The sequence below is a fragment of the Populus alba genome, chromosome 8 (genome assembly GCF_005239225.2).
Source record: "Populus alba chromosome 8, ASM523922v2, whole genome shotgun sequence".
Taxonomy (NCBI): Eukaryota; Viridiplantae; Streptophyta; class Magnoliopsida; order Malpighiales; family Salicaceae; genus Populus; species Populus alba.
Genome location: NC_133291.1, coordinates 12,041,696 through 12,056,055, shown reverse-complemented (window position 1 = coordinate 12,056,055; position 14,360 = coordinate 12,041,696). Strand labels below are relative to the sequence as shown.

Here is a 14,360-nt window from a genome sequence, read left to right as displayed (position 1 = left end):
TCAATTAAGTTATTTTACTATACTTAAAAAAATAAAAAAAAATCTTAAATGTTAGTTTTAGAAATTTTGCTTTTAAAAATAAATTAATAATTCTAATGTATTTTAAAAAAATAAAAGATAATTCTATCTCCGATAAATCTGGTAATAGCTAAAGCTTCTTATGGGAAAACTAAAATAACCTCAATACTAAGTTCATTGATTTAAAAAAAAGAATTATTATATTATAACGAATAGTGAAATATATGTAGATGTAAAATGAATATACTTTCAATAATTATAATACGACAATGCCTCTCTCTTTTTTTTAATGTTTCCTCGTTATTTTACTTATACGTAAAACAATTAAAAACAAAATAAATAGAGAGCGAATCTTCCCAAAAAAACATAAGAAAAAAAGGAAAGTAAAGAACCTCTCTCATGAAAATCAAAACACAAACAACACTGAAAAATAATATAAATAATATGTGTAAAGTATGCTAATTTTTATTTTTAAATGCTTTTTAAAAATATATTTATCTTGAAAAAATATAAAATTGAAACTTTATTTTGATATTTTTTGATATACTAATATTAAAAATAAAAAAAATTATTTTAATGTATTTTTTTAAAAAAAATATATTGCATTATGATAAAAAAAAAACACATTAAATCTAGAATCTAATTAAAGAAGACTTTAATTCTTGATATACAAGATTATACAAGATAAGCATTCTGTATTAAATTTAGTTTAAAAAATAAAATTTATTGAAAATTATTAGATGAATCTTATTCATCATTAGGATAAATCAATAAATTTTTTACATATAATTAAATTTAATTGTATCATTTTATGATTGGTGCATTATTAATTATTTTATTAAAACGGTGGTATTAAATGTGACAAGATTTATATTATAAATATTATTAACTAAATTGATGGTTAATGATTCATATAAATTTTATTGATTAATCGGAAACGGTCGTGGAAGGCAAAAGGCCCCTAGTATCAGAATGATCATCAAAACCAAGCACCCCCACAGAAATTGTCTCCACTTCAGGCATCACCAAGACCCTTGACTAATCACAGTATCCCACGTGGATAGCTATATCATAACGAGATTTAACTAACGTGCACCATCAACCACTTCATGGTCCGGTCGCCCATGTCAATCACTGACAGCCGTCGTATCTCCTCTCCTTTCCACTCTTCAAAAAATAATAAGAGACCAATAGTAGTAGTAATTAAGGGGAAAAAAAACATAAAAGGGTCTGAGGAGTCGTCTAATTTATATAAGAGAGCAAACAAGAATTACTATGTTTTGGGTTCCTCAAAAAAATCAATCTTGGGTTTTTACCCTTTTTTGATTAAAAATTTAAATTAAATGGTTTCATTTTCTATCTTGTTTGATTTACTTTTTAGAACGATTAATCCTATTTTATCTGTCTTATTGTTCGTTTCCTTTTTCACATGGCTATCTATCAATTAGCTTAACAAAACTCTTTTCTTTTCAAAGCTCCAGTCTTTCTGTCGCGTTCTTGGGAAAGCAATGTTATTTCCTCCTCCTCGTCTCGATGACTCCTCCTCTTTATCCCTTCTCTTTTAGATTTCTTGAGAATATATATTTTCTTAACCCAATTCTGAGCTTGATCGTGTAAGAAATGAGCGTTGACCTTTTATCTTGATCAAAACCCTATCAAAACAGCCTTAACCACGCAAAAAGCGGATTTTGGGGTTAGGGTTTGTTAATTCTTGATGTTTGGAAATCTGGGCTGGTGTTATTTATGTTAAATGTCATTTTGATTGTTAGAATTGGTTTTTGATAGCATTGTTTGTGCTTTTTTTGTGTTGTGGTGTAAATTTGTAATAGTCAATGGAAAAGGATGTTGATAAGGATGCTAATGGATCAAAACACGAGCCTTTGATGATGACTTTAGACTCTCCAGATGTTGAGGAGGATGTTGAAGAGAATGGAGAAGATTATAGTGAGTTCCAGGCTTTATTGCCTCCTAGGAAAGGTGGGATGTCAAGAAGTCCAGACAAAGTCAGGAGAAAAGTTCAGTGGAATGATAATAACGGGAATAAACTTGTGGAGATTTTAGAATTCGAACCCAGGTAATTTCATAATTTTTGGCTGAGTTTTGGCATTTTTTACTGTTCTAGCTTTGCTTTTGTTGTTATCTGATATTTGATTCACAAGTTGAGTAATGAGTTTTTCAGTTTTGGAAACTAGTTGTGACTTAATCATCAAAAAGAAAAGTTGGTGGACTAGTGCATTTATGGGCATATGATCTGGCAATGCTTGATCATCTATGAGCAGATAAGCTTCAGATTAATTGATAGATGCTGGGTGAAATTATCCTGGCGGTTTTTAAGTTATTTCCAAGCATTTTGATGACTTGTTTTGGATTTGTGTTTTTAGACTTTTCCTCAATTTGAGGAGAAGTGCATCTGTATGAAGTATGAACATTAGGCAAGTTCCACGCATACCATGCAAGTATTTCTGGAACGAACTCTAATTAAGGAACAGGCTGAAGTGAGTCAAGTTGTTGTGGTATGAGCAGAGCTTGACCCTCTCGAGTCTGTATTCCTTTTCTGATTCTTGGTCACTCCCATTTACCGAACATAACAAATTACTTTGTATTTAGTTTGGAAGCCTCATGACATAAGTTATCACTTATGAAGCCAATTTTCTTGTAATCTTTGAACAGCTACCCCTGTTGTGTTTTGCAATGGATATATCGCTTAAGTTCTTGCCTATCTCTTCTACATCTAGAATCAAAAGGACAAGCCCGTTCAACATCATCTAACAATAACAATGGGACCTAATTATCCAGAACACATAGAGCAAATGATATGCTATCAACTTTATTAGCAATGAGGAGGAATGAATATGATCATTATAATGTTGGAAACTTCAAACAAAAATGATTAAACTTTTGCCGGAGTTACTGTGAAACCTAGATTTTTATTTAAGCCGCTTATGGGTAGTTTTTATCAATTGATCTGTTTGCCATCCGGTGTTTAACATCATTCAACCTTCAGGCTCATTTACTGTCATTTTAGTTTGATTGAACGTTAAGTGACCTCTGTTTTTCATGAAGGAAGTAGTTTGTGCTAAGAACATTACTGTTATTTGGACTACAGTATTACACTGAAGTTTTAGCTATAGATAAGAGCAGTTGATTTTTTCCGTTGGCTTTTATTTATGTTGTGGATCTTGTTAGTAATCTAGTATCAGACTTTCCTTTCCCTCTGTCTAGTATCCTTGCAAGGTTCCATTAGGAAACAATTTTCTCATAAGATGACACATTATTCATTCTTCTTTTTTCTTTTCTTAGTACCATTAGCAAGTTTCTCTCCATTGCTTCCCACAAAAAGAAGGTGGCTAATAGTAGTTTTCTGGTGGGTTTTGATAAGACCCCCTTTGTTTCAGCCGATTCAGTGATTCAGTGCAGTTCAAGTGTGGATTTAGAAATCTACACTTTGGTCGTTGTCAACCACTCTGATTTGGTGGATGATTCAACCTGTCCCTCGCATCTCATTTAGTATTGTCAAGTATTATCTGGTGCAAGTCTTGCTGATTCATGTTACGATATCCTCTGCGGATGTTCCGGATGTTTAATTGATGTTCAAAAAGTAGCCATTATTGCAATATGCCTCCCTAAAATTGAGGATGAGAATTGTAAGAAGGATCCAAGTAAATGAAAGTCAAGATAAGAAAAGAATCTAAAAAAAAAACAAAAACTGAAGTCGTCTATTCCTCTGGAACAATAATCCGTTGCTTCTATCTGTAGGAAAACCCTGTTGTAATGGTAATGTTTCAATTGTTGCATCATGTGGAACTTCTCAAATTGACCTGCTCTCTACTGTGGTTTTGATGTGGGTGGAAGGAACTGGTGTTATGATCAAAACATCTGTAGATAACACATATTTTAACCGTCCAATTATTTTAATGAACTGGTGAAACACTCAACTGATTAAATCTGCGGTCAGTTCCAAGCATTAGGTGACCTTTTGAGCTCTTCAAATTTACTTTGTTGCCTTCATGAATCATAATTAATTGAAAAAACTAAACACCAACGTGTGTCCACAATAAACCCTTTAGCCTGTGATGTTATTTATCTGAGCATTGACTATCTTCTGTTCATAGATCTAATGTTAATTGACTATTATTGTCTCCCTCAATCTCCAGTTTTCCATTTGTGGCTGCAGTGATGCTGGTGATTCTGATGAAGAGGATGGTTCAGATTCTTGCTCATGTACAATAATGTAGATATCATTAGTACATCGATTTGTAGATTTCTGCTGGACAAGCTAGGAGGGTATTCACTCCAGCCGCAGCATGATAATTGTGTGAAAGGATTGGTTTCCAAGTTCTTGTTGTAGGTGAGGCACCTCGCCATCCTTGTCAACATTTGGGCGCAGCTTGCAGAAGGGAAATTTAAGGAGGGATTTTGGTGGTTTCTTTTGTGGTGAATTCTCAAACAAGCAGCTTTGAATTGGTGGATCTTTTCCTGGGAAATAAAACAGACAGAAATAAAGATGATCTAGCTCACATGAGATGTCATAGGATATCAATTAAAACTGAACATTTTTTCTTTTTGACATATGATTGTATACAAGAGATGAATAACACTCTGACGATTAAAGTTACATTTACTTCACTCTCGTGACCACTCCATTATTCCTAATCCTATCATAGCACCTGTGTTTTTGCATACTGCTGCATGTTTACAGGAGCAAGTTTCCTGTGATGAACCTAGTGATCATGCATGATGTATGTAATGTGTAGGGATGAGTGGCACTTGTGGTGCTCTATTCCCTTTTAGGTTTCGAGTGTGTCCATGCATGATGTATGTAATGTGTAGGGATGAGTGGCACTTATGGTGCTATTCTTTTGGCGTTCTGTTAGTTAAAAACAATAAAAAGTTTTAAAAAATATTTTAATTGTGTTTTTTTTTTTTTTAAAAATCAAACTTAAAAAATATATTTTAATTAAAATTATTGTGAGATGAATTTTTGTATGTAAAATAAATTAAAAAATAGATATGTATAAATAAAAAATATGTTATTTTAATTTCTATCAAAATAAGGTTTGAAAAGTAATTGTTGGTGGACTCAGTGCAAAAAATAGAAGGTTTTTGGTTTTGAGATTCTTTTTTCTTTTGTTGTTGGGAAAAAAACAAAGCTATAATAAAAATAATACACATGGGATGTGTTTATAAATTAATGTTAAAAATAATAAAAAAAATTTAATTATTTTAATATATTTTTAATTAAAAAAACTTTTAAAAGTATAAGATGAACAACACAAACTAACAACAACTTCGGCAGAACTCGTCATGATTAATTCTTGATTTAGAATTGTATGCGCAAACCGAAACATTGGGATCTTGTAGATTAATACGGGAGTATCCTCAACTTGAACAGTTCTTGAAAGACATGTTTGTCCATTTTGCCAGTATTGGAAGACATGTTTCATCGCAAGAACCTTAACAGACCACCACCTTTTGTCTTCTACTGCAAACAAAACTAGAAAGTATTTGACATGTGCCTCCTTGACCTCTGTATGTCTTTGGAGTGACTTGGAAGGTAATCCTCCAGGCTCTGATATATTTTAATGATTGTGAAAGTGAGAAACTGAGAATGATGATATTTGAAATTGAGCTGTTCAGCTAGTACTGATTCTAAGACAAACAGTAAACTGGAAAAAGGAGGAAAATAAAATAATGATGTCGAGGAACAAGACAGGTAAGCTCATCTTCTTTACACTCAAAACAACACCAAGAAGCGGATCAAAAATCAGAAACAGAGACACGATCACATCATCCCAAATTGTTCCAACACTTGCCCAGTATAGGCTACAGAAAATAACAAGAGCAACCCCCCTGCTGCGTTTCCATTGACAGATTCATCCCAACCTCATATGAGAAGAACCTCTTTTGCTTTCTCGCCTGAGGTAGATTTCCAGGAAATTGGTCTCTAGCTTGGATCCATGTGTTTTTCTTTTTTCTTTTCTCTTTTTTTTGAATTTATCACACCTTGAAGAGAAAAAAAATGGAATTTTCTTAGCAGGTCTCCAAGTTGGCAATGTCTGAAATGTGCGTATCTTCTTTATTTCTCCATGGATATGTACTGTCAAACAAGCTTTTCTTTGATGGATTGGTCTCAACATCATTGGATGCAGTTTTCTTCTGGTAAGAATCAGGAGGAACTACCCAGTTTGAGAGGCTAGCATCAACTGCAATTTCTTGCATGAGACCTGTGGAGTGAGTGATATTCGAGGGTGAACTAAGGGGTGGGTGTTGCTCAGATGCTACATTTTCTTTCCTCTGTTGCTTTGGTGGTTGTGTTCCCTTTGCCTTCACTGCTTTCCATTGACTGAGATTTTCCACTGGTTTCAGCACAGAATGAACATATTGGCGCGATCTCAATCCTCCCTCATTTGAATCACCGAGGGGCTTTAGATTTTCAGTTGTCCCTTCTTCTCCCAACTTTGTCAAAGACTTTCTTTTCTGTGAGCTCACAGATAAGGAGCTGAATTGTCCAAATAACTCCTTTTGATTTACTCTCAATTCATCTATATCGCAGCCATTGTTATCATCATCTTCATCTTCTTCGTAGAATTCTTCTTCTTCATCATCATCCAAATCACTTTCTTCACGTGGTATTTCATACTCTTCATCATAACTGTCAACGCAGTTTCTATATCTATAATTTGATGGATAAGATGCCATTTTGAACGCGGATGAATCCCTTTCAGATAGAGAAGAAGATTGCCTTTCTTTTGCTGCAACTTTGTCAGTCTCTTCCTCATCACTTTCCCAGTAATCATTTCTGCACTCCTCTTTTGGAATTGGCTCATAAGTCTTGACATTCAAATTGAAGCTCACCTTCTTTCTAACCTTATAGTTCAATGACTCCTTAGGTCTTTTGCTGTCAATAAAAAAAAACACACTCACCAAAGAAACCAATCTTGACCGAGCACAAAATAAATACAAAAAGAGAGACCCACAGCACTGAAAAATACAACAGAAAATTAAATGATTGGAGAATATGGTAAAAATTGAATTACAGGGACTGATGAATTAATGAGGGACCTGAGTTCAGCTTCAGAGGTTATGTAATTCCCTGTTGTGCCAAAATCTGTAGAAACAGAATCTAGAGGTTCATACCTACCAAGTTTCTGCTACATCAAAAATAAAAAGATGGTAATATGTTTTAATGTAAAAAAAAAAAAAAAACGGTAATTAAAGAAAAGAAAATTGTAAAGAAGTTAGCATACTTGGTCTCTAGAAGCCGGTTTTCTACGCTTTCTCCTAGAAGACAAGCAGAAACAGCCAAGAAAGCATCCCATCAGTTTGAGAGAAACCTCAAAGGATTAGAGGATGTTGTTAATGGTGAGATGGAGATTGGCTAAAAGTAAAGAGAGAGAAGGAGAAGGAGGCTGTCAAGTGGATTTGAAAACCATTTCGTGCTCCAACGGGATTTGAAAATGGGAACGTTGGGCTTCAATGATTGTAGTTTAGAAGTGGTGGTGGTGGTGGGTCGGGACTAGGTGGACCATGGGCGTTTGAACTGCATGGCTTTACCATTAATAATATTTAAGGGAGCCTGAGACAAGGGAACACATGAAAGCGATGAAACTACTTTTGTCTTCGCCTAGCGCGCGGTACAACCACCTTCTTCATTTTTTTATTTTAAATTTATTTTTAAATTATTTTAATAATAATTCAGTAATTCATGATAAAACTCATTCATCAATCACCATAACTACTAAAATTATCAAATCCTAACCAGGAACGTAACTCAATTACTCTGATCTTAGATTTGCTTTATAAAAATCATTAGTTCGAATCCCACAAACCTTAAAACAATTGGAAGCTTACATGATTATTAACTTTAAGATCCATGAAATTAGTCGAAGTGTATACAAACTAATCCAAATATCTACATTAATATATATATAATCTCAGAAGAAATTTATTTTAGCTAGTAGAGTTGTTCATGTTAATTTTCTAACTCTTACATCTTCAATCACTGAGTTAAATTTATATATTAACCTTCAAGATTTAAATTTTTCAATCTTATCCCTTGAATGGACAATGCAAAACTCTCTCCAAATAATTCTTTAAGTTTGTGTATTTTAAAAACATTCAATTATATGCCCTTTATTTAAATACAATGAATCAATCTATAGTAAATGAATTATTCACGAGAAGATCCTTGGTTATAATTCATGGTCTATATGAGTTCGAATCTTTTTTTTTTTTTTGCCTAGTGGTAAAAGCTTGAAATTAAAAAGTTTGTTTCATTTGTGATCTCACGTTCGAGCTATGTGGTTGCTCATATAATGACTATTGAAGATTTACATGGTTGTTAACTTCAAGGCCGGTGGAATTAATCGTGGCAAACTGACTCAAACACCCACATTAATAAAAAAAAATAAATATAAGTTCGATTCTTAGTTACACGAGTTGTTATTAAATAAAAACTTTGGTGTATAAAAACATGATGTAATATTATGTTGATAAAAAGGCTCAATAAAACATTTTATTGTTGGGTACTTATTTAGATAGGGTAAAAAGCTAGTATTATCAAGTTGAGATATAATTTTCGTTTTTAATGACTCAAAATAAACTTGACAACCATAACCCGAACATAATAATCATTTTTCCTCTATCACATTATTGTTGGGTACTCCCTCTTCCAGACATCTCAAAAACCTAATTTAAATTTTGAATTTCTCCTTATTCTGTCTAGACTTGGATAATTAGTTGCTAAAATTATGTTACTTAGTTTCATAATAACATCTAAAAAGAATATGAATATCCTATTTTTCACTTTACAAGTTTTTTCTTTGGCCTGGATTAACGTCTAAACATACTAAAATTATATTTTCACTTTAAATTTATTTTCATGAACTTGAAGGTTTTTTTCATAGTTTGATTGCTGTTATTTTTTAAAATATTTTTTCTTGTTAAAATATATTAAAATGATATATTTTTTTTTATTTTTTAAAAATTATTTTTGAGATTAGTGTATCAAAACAATTCAAAACATATATAAAAATAATTTTTAATAATTTTTTTTTTTAATTTTAAAGCAAAATGATTACAACCGTTTTTTCAAATGCTCTCAAAATTAGCTTTAATTCTTTAAGAGATCCAATACTGATTCAGATTTTTTCTGCATGCTTTAATTATCATTTAAATTCTGGACTTGTTCTTACTTTGTTCAATTTAAAAATAGCCACAAAAATCTATCATTTACCTGCTCAACTCTATAATTGAATTTGAAAAATATCAAAACCCTATTATTCCAAAATTAGACTCAAACTCACATTTTCTTCGTAAATATAAAACTATAAAAGCCTTGAAACTCTTATTTTAATTTTAGAAGTTTCCCTCATTTTTAATATATTTTTTTGTTGAACTTATAACTAAAATTCGAGAATTATATTGAAACCATGAAAACCCTTATATCTGAACACTAATTTTGTTAATTAATAGTATTTGTCACATCCATTCTTTCTTATAATTTATATTTGTCTTTATCCTTTGACTTGTTAAATAACTAACTTTTTTTTTTAAGAAAATTACATCCACTATTTTCATAATCTATTTATTTATTTTATTCATCTAATTTTATTTGGTCCTTATTCATCTAATTTTTTAAAGAATTTATTAATTTGTATTTTCGAGACTCAATTGTATTTAAAAATTTAAAATTTACTCGTAAATTTAATTTTGTAGGGGTTCTCCTAATGGCCCGCAGCAACGAGTGGTAACATGATGTATTGAATTGCAAAAAACGACAAGGTTACACGTCCAAAACAAAAAAAAAAACCACCACACCAAGTCACAACCGTCCATACGAATGAAAACAAATCTGGACCCTCCAAATCGCATAACCTCACATTATCACACTTCCCTCCCTCTCCCCAGCCCCCTCTCCCTATAACCATAAAACTTCTCTCTCAAAAAGTCGCCACCATAACCAAACCCTCAAAAAAAAAAAAAAAAATCACCAAAAATGCTCAGAGCCCTCCAAAATTAAAAATCCAAAAAAACCCTAGTTCAGAGAGAGAGAGAGAGGGAGGGGGAGGGGCTCATCTATAGCTATATCTACATATCTAAATAATAGTACAGGCAATGGATTCAGATCAGGGAAAGCTATTTATTGGAGGGATTTCATGGGAGACGTCAGAGGAGAAGCTCGGAGAATATTTTACGCAATACGGCGACGTTTTGCAGACTGTCGTTATGAAAGATAAGACCACTGGTAGGCCTAGAGGCTTTGGCTTTGTCGTTTTTGCAGACCCTTCCGTTCTCGATAGGGTTCTTCAAGATACGCACACTATTGATGGTAGAACGGTGAGTTAAAGCTTTTATTCTTTATTATTTTTTACTCTTTAAGGCTTTTTTTGTGGTTTTTCGGCAATGTTTTTTTTCTTCTCGGGTTTGATTTTATCTGGTTCTTGGTTGAATTTCGATATATTTATTGCAATTTTGGAGTGTGATATTAGGGTTCTTGAGCTCCTGGTTTATGGTAACAATTTTATTGGGTACGGTGTTACTGGCCGTTGGTTTCAGATTGATTTTGAATTAATTTAGTTGTATTTGCGAATGGGTTTTTGATACACTAGCTGCTTTTGAGTTGCTCAATTGAGTCAATTAAAGGAAATAGAAAATAAAAAAAACAACTGCGGAGATCATCTTATAACGATTCCGCCTCTAAGGTTGTATTCCATGTGACAAGAAACAGAGAAACCGACTCCTGTGAATTGTTTAATTGGAAGCTATAGAAAGGCCCTTTTGGTTTTTGAACACCCTGTGTCTTCTTTGAATCAGTTTCACTTATTGAATTTGCACTAGTTTTATGGACATTGTAGATGTAGTAGAGCTCGATGTGTCTAATGATAAATTATAGAAATGTTAAGCAACGACCATAAGCCTATTTCCATACATGATCCCATCTCTGGTTTGGTGTTCTCGCATGATAATTTTTTTTCAGGCGAGTTAAACCTCCAGACTCCTCTGCAGCTCAGGCACTGGTAGTGAGTCCATGTGATATATTGCATTGGTATTCAACGGGGTGGGTATGTGCCTTTTAATGCTGTTGAAGAGGACCTGCAAATCAAAATTGCACATATTTAGCTAATTCACTGAATAAATCAATATATTACTACAGCTTCTTGTTATTAGGTAGCTTTTCAGCGAGAACAGATTGTTTGAAGTGGTGTTATTTGTGCTTGTGGTTACTTGTTTCTAATTGCTCAACTATAGAGGTTTGTCAAAGAAGCTATTCATCTTTATTTAGTGGGTTTCCAATTTTATTTTTGTATTACACTGTACCAGGATTTGACTAGCTAGCGCACCAGGTATACTGATTTATGTGAACAGTTTTGTGTTGAGATTGTGACCTTATGTTGATGTCGAGATTGTGACGCCAACCCAAGTATCCTTAAAGATTGGCTTTTTGACAAATCAATTTATCTTATAACATGAGTTTATGCATATAGACCACACCTTTGTGAGAGTTGTTTATTTCTTTAGTGATTACTAGGCTTGTCATACATGAAGAATTTACTTATACAAGTTTAGAGGACTGTAATCAGATAAGATATCTTGGGAATTCTGCATGATGAATGAGTTTCCTGCTTTCAATTTGTATTCCTGCCTTCCAACCAGTTGCTTTGGTTATCAGGTTGAGGCAAAGAGGGCGTTATCAAGAGAGGAGCAGCAAACGAATGCCAGGGCTGGAAACTTGAATCCTGGTAGAAACACCAGCAGTGGTGGAAATATTCGGACCAAAAAGATATTTGTTGGAGGATTGCCTCCTACTCTAAATGATGATGGGTTTCGCCAGTATTTTGAAGCCTTTGGCCTTGTAACTGATGTAGTAATAATGTACGACCAGAGCACCCAGCGACCTCGTGGATTTGGTTTTATTTCCTTTGATTCTGAAGATGCAGTTGACCGGGTGTTACAGACAACATTCCACGATTTGAATGGTAAGCAAGTTGAAGTAAAACGAGCTCTTCCTAAAGAGGCCAATCCTGGCGGGGGTGGCCGCTCTATGGGTGGCAGTTACCAGAGCTACGGTGCATCTGGTGGCAACACAAACTCATATGATGGTCGAATGGATTCAAATAGGTATATGCAGCCTCAAGGCACTGGAGGTGGTTTTCCTCCTTATGGGTCATCTGGCTATAACGCAGCTGGATATGGATATGGTCCTGCCAGTAATGGTGTTGGTTATGGTGGCTATAGCAGCTACACTGGAGCTGGTGCTGGTTATGGGGGACCTGCAGGCGCGGTCTATGGGAATCCTAATGTTCCAAATCCTGGCTATGCAAGCGGTCCTCCTGGGGCACCTAGAAGTTCATGGAACAGTCAAGGTTCATCTGGCTATGGTGCTATGGGTTATGGGAGTGCTGCTTCTTGGGGTGCTTCAAATGCTGGTGCTGGCAGTGGTCCTGGTTCAGCGTCTGCTGGTCAATCTCCTGGTGGAGCCACTGGTTATGGGAATCAAGGTTATGGGTATGGTAGTTATGGTGGAAATGATGGATCTTATGTGAATCCAGTTGGGTATGGTGCTGTTGGAGGACGTTCTGGGGGCACTTCAAACAGTAATGCTGGTGGTCCTGGCGGGGCAGAACTACAGGGTAGCGGCGGCAGCTACATGGGGAGTGGATATGGTGATGCAAATGGAAATTCTGGGTATGGAAATGCATCATGGAGATCAGAGCAACCACAAACTTCTGGAAATTATGGGGGTCCTCAAGCAAATGGTCCTGGTGGTTATGGTGGTGGTTATGGTGGTTCTCAGGCCCGACAAGCCCAACAACAGTGATTGTGAACACCTTAGTTGCCTACCAGGTCTTCATCTCTGTTTGTGAGCGAGCATGTCCGGCTGTTCTCATGAGGTTCTCTGAAGATTTCTTGCTCCCAGCACCAGGGGAGCGGCTCAAATTGGATGATGCACTTTGGGAATGGTTGGGTTGCTTAAATCCCAGTAGTTTGCACTATCTGTTTTGCTAGTCTTTAATAATTAGTTCAAGGCGTGCTAGATGCCCTTCTTATTTAATGTTTGCTTATTGAGTGTAGTTCTTAATTCAGCGTGCTTACAATCATCTGCTAGCTGTTCTGGAATCTTTCGGTTCTCTATCCTAGTGTTTAACTGCGCATATAATATCTGTGTGTTGTTTGGTTTCAGCTGTATTATTTTATTGTCTTTAATATTGGGCCCCTTTTGATCTGTTTTTGACTGGGAACAAGATGCTAGAAGTGAATTCTAGAACTTGATATGCTTACTTTAACTTGACAAGTAGGCTTACAGAGATTGATTGAATTGAGAGTTTTAAACTGATAGCAGTGGAGCTATAAGCACTTCGTTGATCACTTCGTAAATGGATAGCGTTAATCGTAGTGGTAGTTGACACTTTGAAGATGACATAATCATTTCCCCCCTGTATTTGCCCTTGTGTTGTACAGGAGGAGATGCTCGAGTTCTAAGGTGAGGTCAAAGGGTCCACTCATGGCTGAACCCGAGCTTCCTAGTGGGGGTTTGTTCAGCATGGAAGTGTGAAGAGGACTTGTCAGTTGGATTTGTGATTAACCCAAGAAAAGCTTTTCCGGCTAGCAATGCCAAAACTGCCACATTTTTTTTTTGCAGATTCTTGGCATTGGAAGTCGTAAATTTCTCAATCATTCTGGTTTCTTGTGGACTGATGGATTTGTTAGACAGGGAGCTTGCGGTATGTTGACTTAATTAGTTAGCTGTGTTACATGGCAAGTTCCTATTACCTAATTGTTTAGGACACATAATTATGCGCTGGACTAGATAATGTGTCATTCCAATTGCTTAGAGCACCAGATAAGTTATCAATCGAAAACTTTAGTTGATCTTGGAATATCGTTGATTGCTTAATTACTTTTTATGTCAACTTATCTTTTGTGGGATACAGGATAAATATGCAAATGGTGTTGCCTGTCTAATTTGATGCATTTTTCTACTACTGATAACGAGTCTTGTGATGTTTTAATCTCATTCAAGAGCTGCCACGACCCATGATTTTCTTCTCCAATGGTTGGATGTCCTTGTCTGCTTTGTAATTAGGTGGAAAATTCTCTGTTTGATTCCAAAATTTGTATTATGGGGCTGGATGCTCCCTTTTGAGTCTGCCTTTTCTGTGCCGTATTGCGTCTTTTTATCGGTTGGTTAGCAAAATGTTGGTCAGGCGTTTCTATATTTGCTAATACTTAGCGGGTAGGATGCTGTGCCTCTTAAGTTGTACACTTCAACTATTAGCAACATTTACATCTCGAGCTGAATGTACTGAAGTGATAGCAAAACGGTGGGTTAGTGATTCTGT

General features: G+C 34.9%; 3 protein-coding genes across 5 annotated transcripts; 2 read left to right on the top strand and 1 right to left on the bottom strand.

Moving 5' to 3' along the window:
- Window positions 1–1,143: 1,143 nt before the first annotated feature.
- Window positions 1,144–4,644, top strand: LOC118057617 (uncharacterized). The gene is made up of 2 exons (XM_035070259.2): window positions 1,144–2,092; window positions 4,193–4,644. The coding sequence occupies exons 1-2, from the start codon at window positions 1,851–1,853 to the stop codon at window positions 4,251–4,253; spliced, it is 303 nt and encodes a 100-aa protein (XP_034926150.1). The 5' UTR covers window positions 1,144–1,850; the 3' UTR covers window positions 4,254–4,644.
- Window positions 4,645–5,680: 1,036 nt separating this feature from the next.
- Window positions 5,681–7,509, bottom strand: LOC118057600 (uncharacterized). Of its 2 annotated transcripts, none has more exons than XM_035070235.2 (3): window positions 7,266–7,509; window positions 7,081–7,169; window positions 5,681–6,916 (listed from the first exon to the last, which is right to left on the bottom strand). In XM_035070235.2, exons 1-3 carry the CDS (start codon window positions 7,335–7,337, stop codon window positions 6,049–6,051), a joined length of 1,029 nt encoding a protein of 342 aa, XP_034926126.1. In that variant the 5' UTR covers window positions 7,338–7,509; the 3' UTR covers window positions 5,681–6,048. The 2 variants fall into 2 exon arrangements, with proteins under 2 accessions (XP_034926126.1, XP_034926132.1); XM_035070241.2 differs by having other exon boundaries at window positions 7,081–7,166; window positions 7,266–7,507.
- Window positions 7,510–9,927: 2,418 nt separating this feature from the next.
- Window positions 9,928–13,900, top strand: LOC118057588 (heterogeneous nuclear ribonucleoprotein 1). 2 transcript variants are annotated; one of them, XR_004688986.2, is made up of 3 exons: window positions 9,928–10,356; window positions 11,690–12,980; window positions 13,480–13,900. XR_004688986.2 is itself a non-coding variant. In XM_035070219.2 (2 exons), the coding sequence occupies exons 1-2, from the start codon at window positions 10,135–10,137 to the stop codon at window positions 12,836–12,838; spliced, it is 1,371 nt and encodes a 456-aa protein (XP_034926110.1). In that variant the 5' UTR covers window positions 9,928–10,134; the 3' UTR covers window positions 12,839–13,200. The 2 variants fall into 2 exon arrangements, 1 of the variants encoding a protein (XP_034926110.1); XM_035070219.2 differs by lacking the exon at window positions 13,480–13,900 and having other exon boundaries at window positions 11,690–13,200.
- Window positions 13,901–14,360: the final 460 nt, after the last annotated feature.

What these genes read in the sequence shown, in the direction of transcription:
- LOC118057600 (XM_035070235.2), bottom strand. Translation starts at nt 7,337, where the DNA reads ATGGGATGCTTTCTTGGCTGTTTCTGCTTGTCTTCTAGGAGAAAGCGT. An exon ending in AACCGGCTTCTAGAGACCAA is followed by an intron (nt 7,170 to 7,265) that starts GTATGCTAACTT and finishes TTTTTGATGTAG; the next exon opens with CAGAAACTTGGTAGGTATGA. An exon ending in ACCTCTGAAGCTGAACTCAG is followed by an intron (nt 6,917 to 7,080) that starts GTCCCTCATTAA and finishes TTTTATTGACAG; the next exon opens with CAAAAGACCTAAGGAGTCAT.
- LOC118057617 (XM_035070259.2), top strand. Translation starts at nt 1,851, where the DNA reads ATGGAAAAGGATGTTGATAAGGATGCTAATGGATCAAAACACGAGCCT. An exon ending in ATTTTAGAATTCGAACCCAG is followed by an intron (nt 2,093 to 4,192) that starts GTAATTTCATAA and finishes TTGTGGCTGCAG; the next exon opens with TGATGCTGGTGATTCTGATG.
- LOC118057588 (XM_035070219.2), top strand. Translation starts at nt 10,135, where the DNA reads ATGGATTCAGATCAGGGAAAGCTATTTATTGGAGGGATTTCATGGGAG. An exon ending in ACACTATTGATGGTAGAACG is followed by an intron (nt 10,357 to 11,689) that starts GTGAGTTAAAGC and finishes TTTGGTTATCAG; the next exon opens with GTTGAGGCAAAGAGGGCGTT.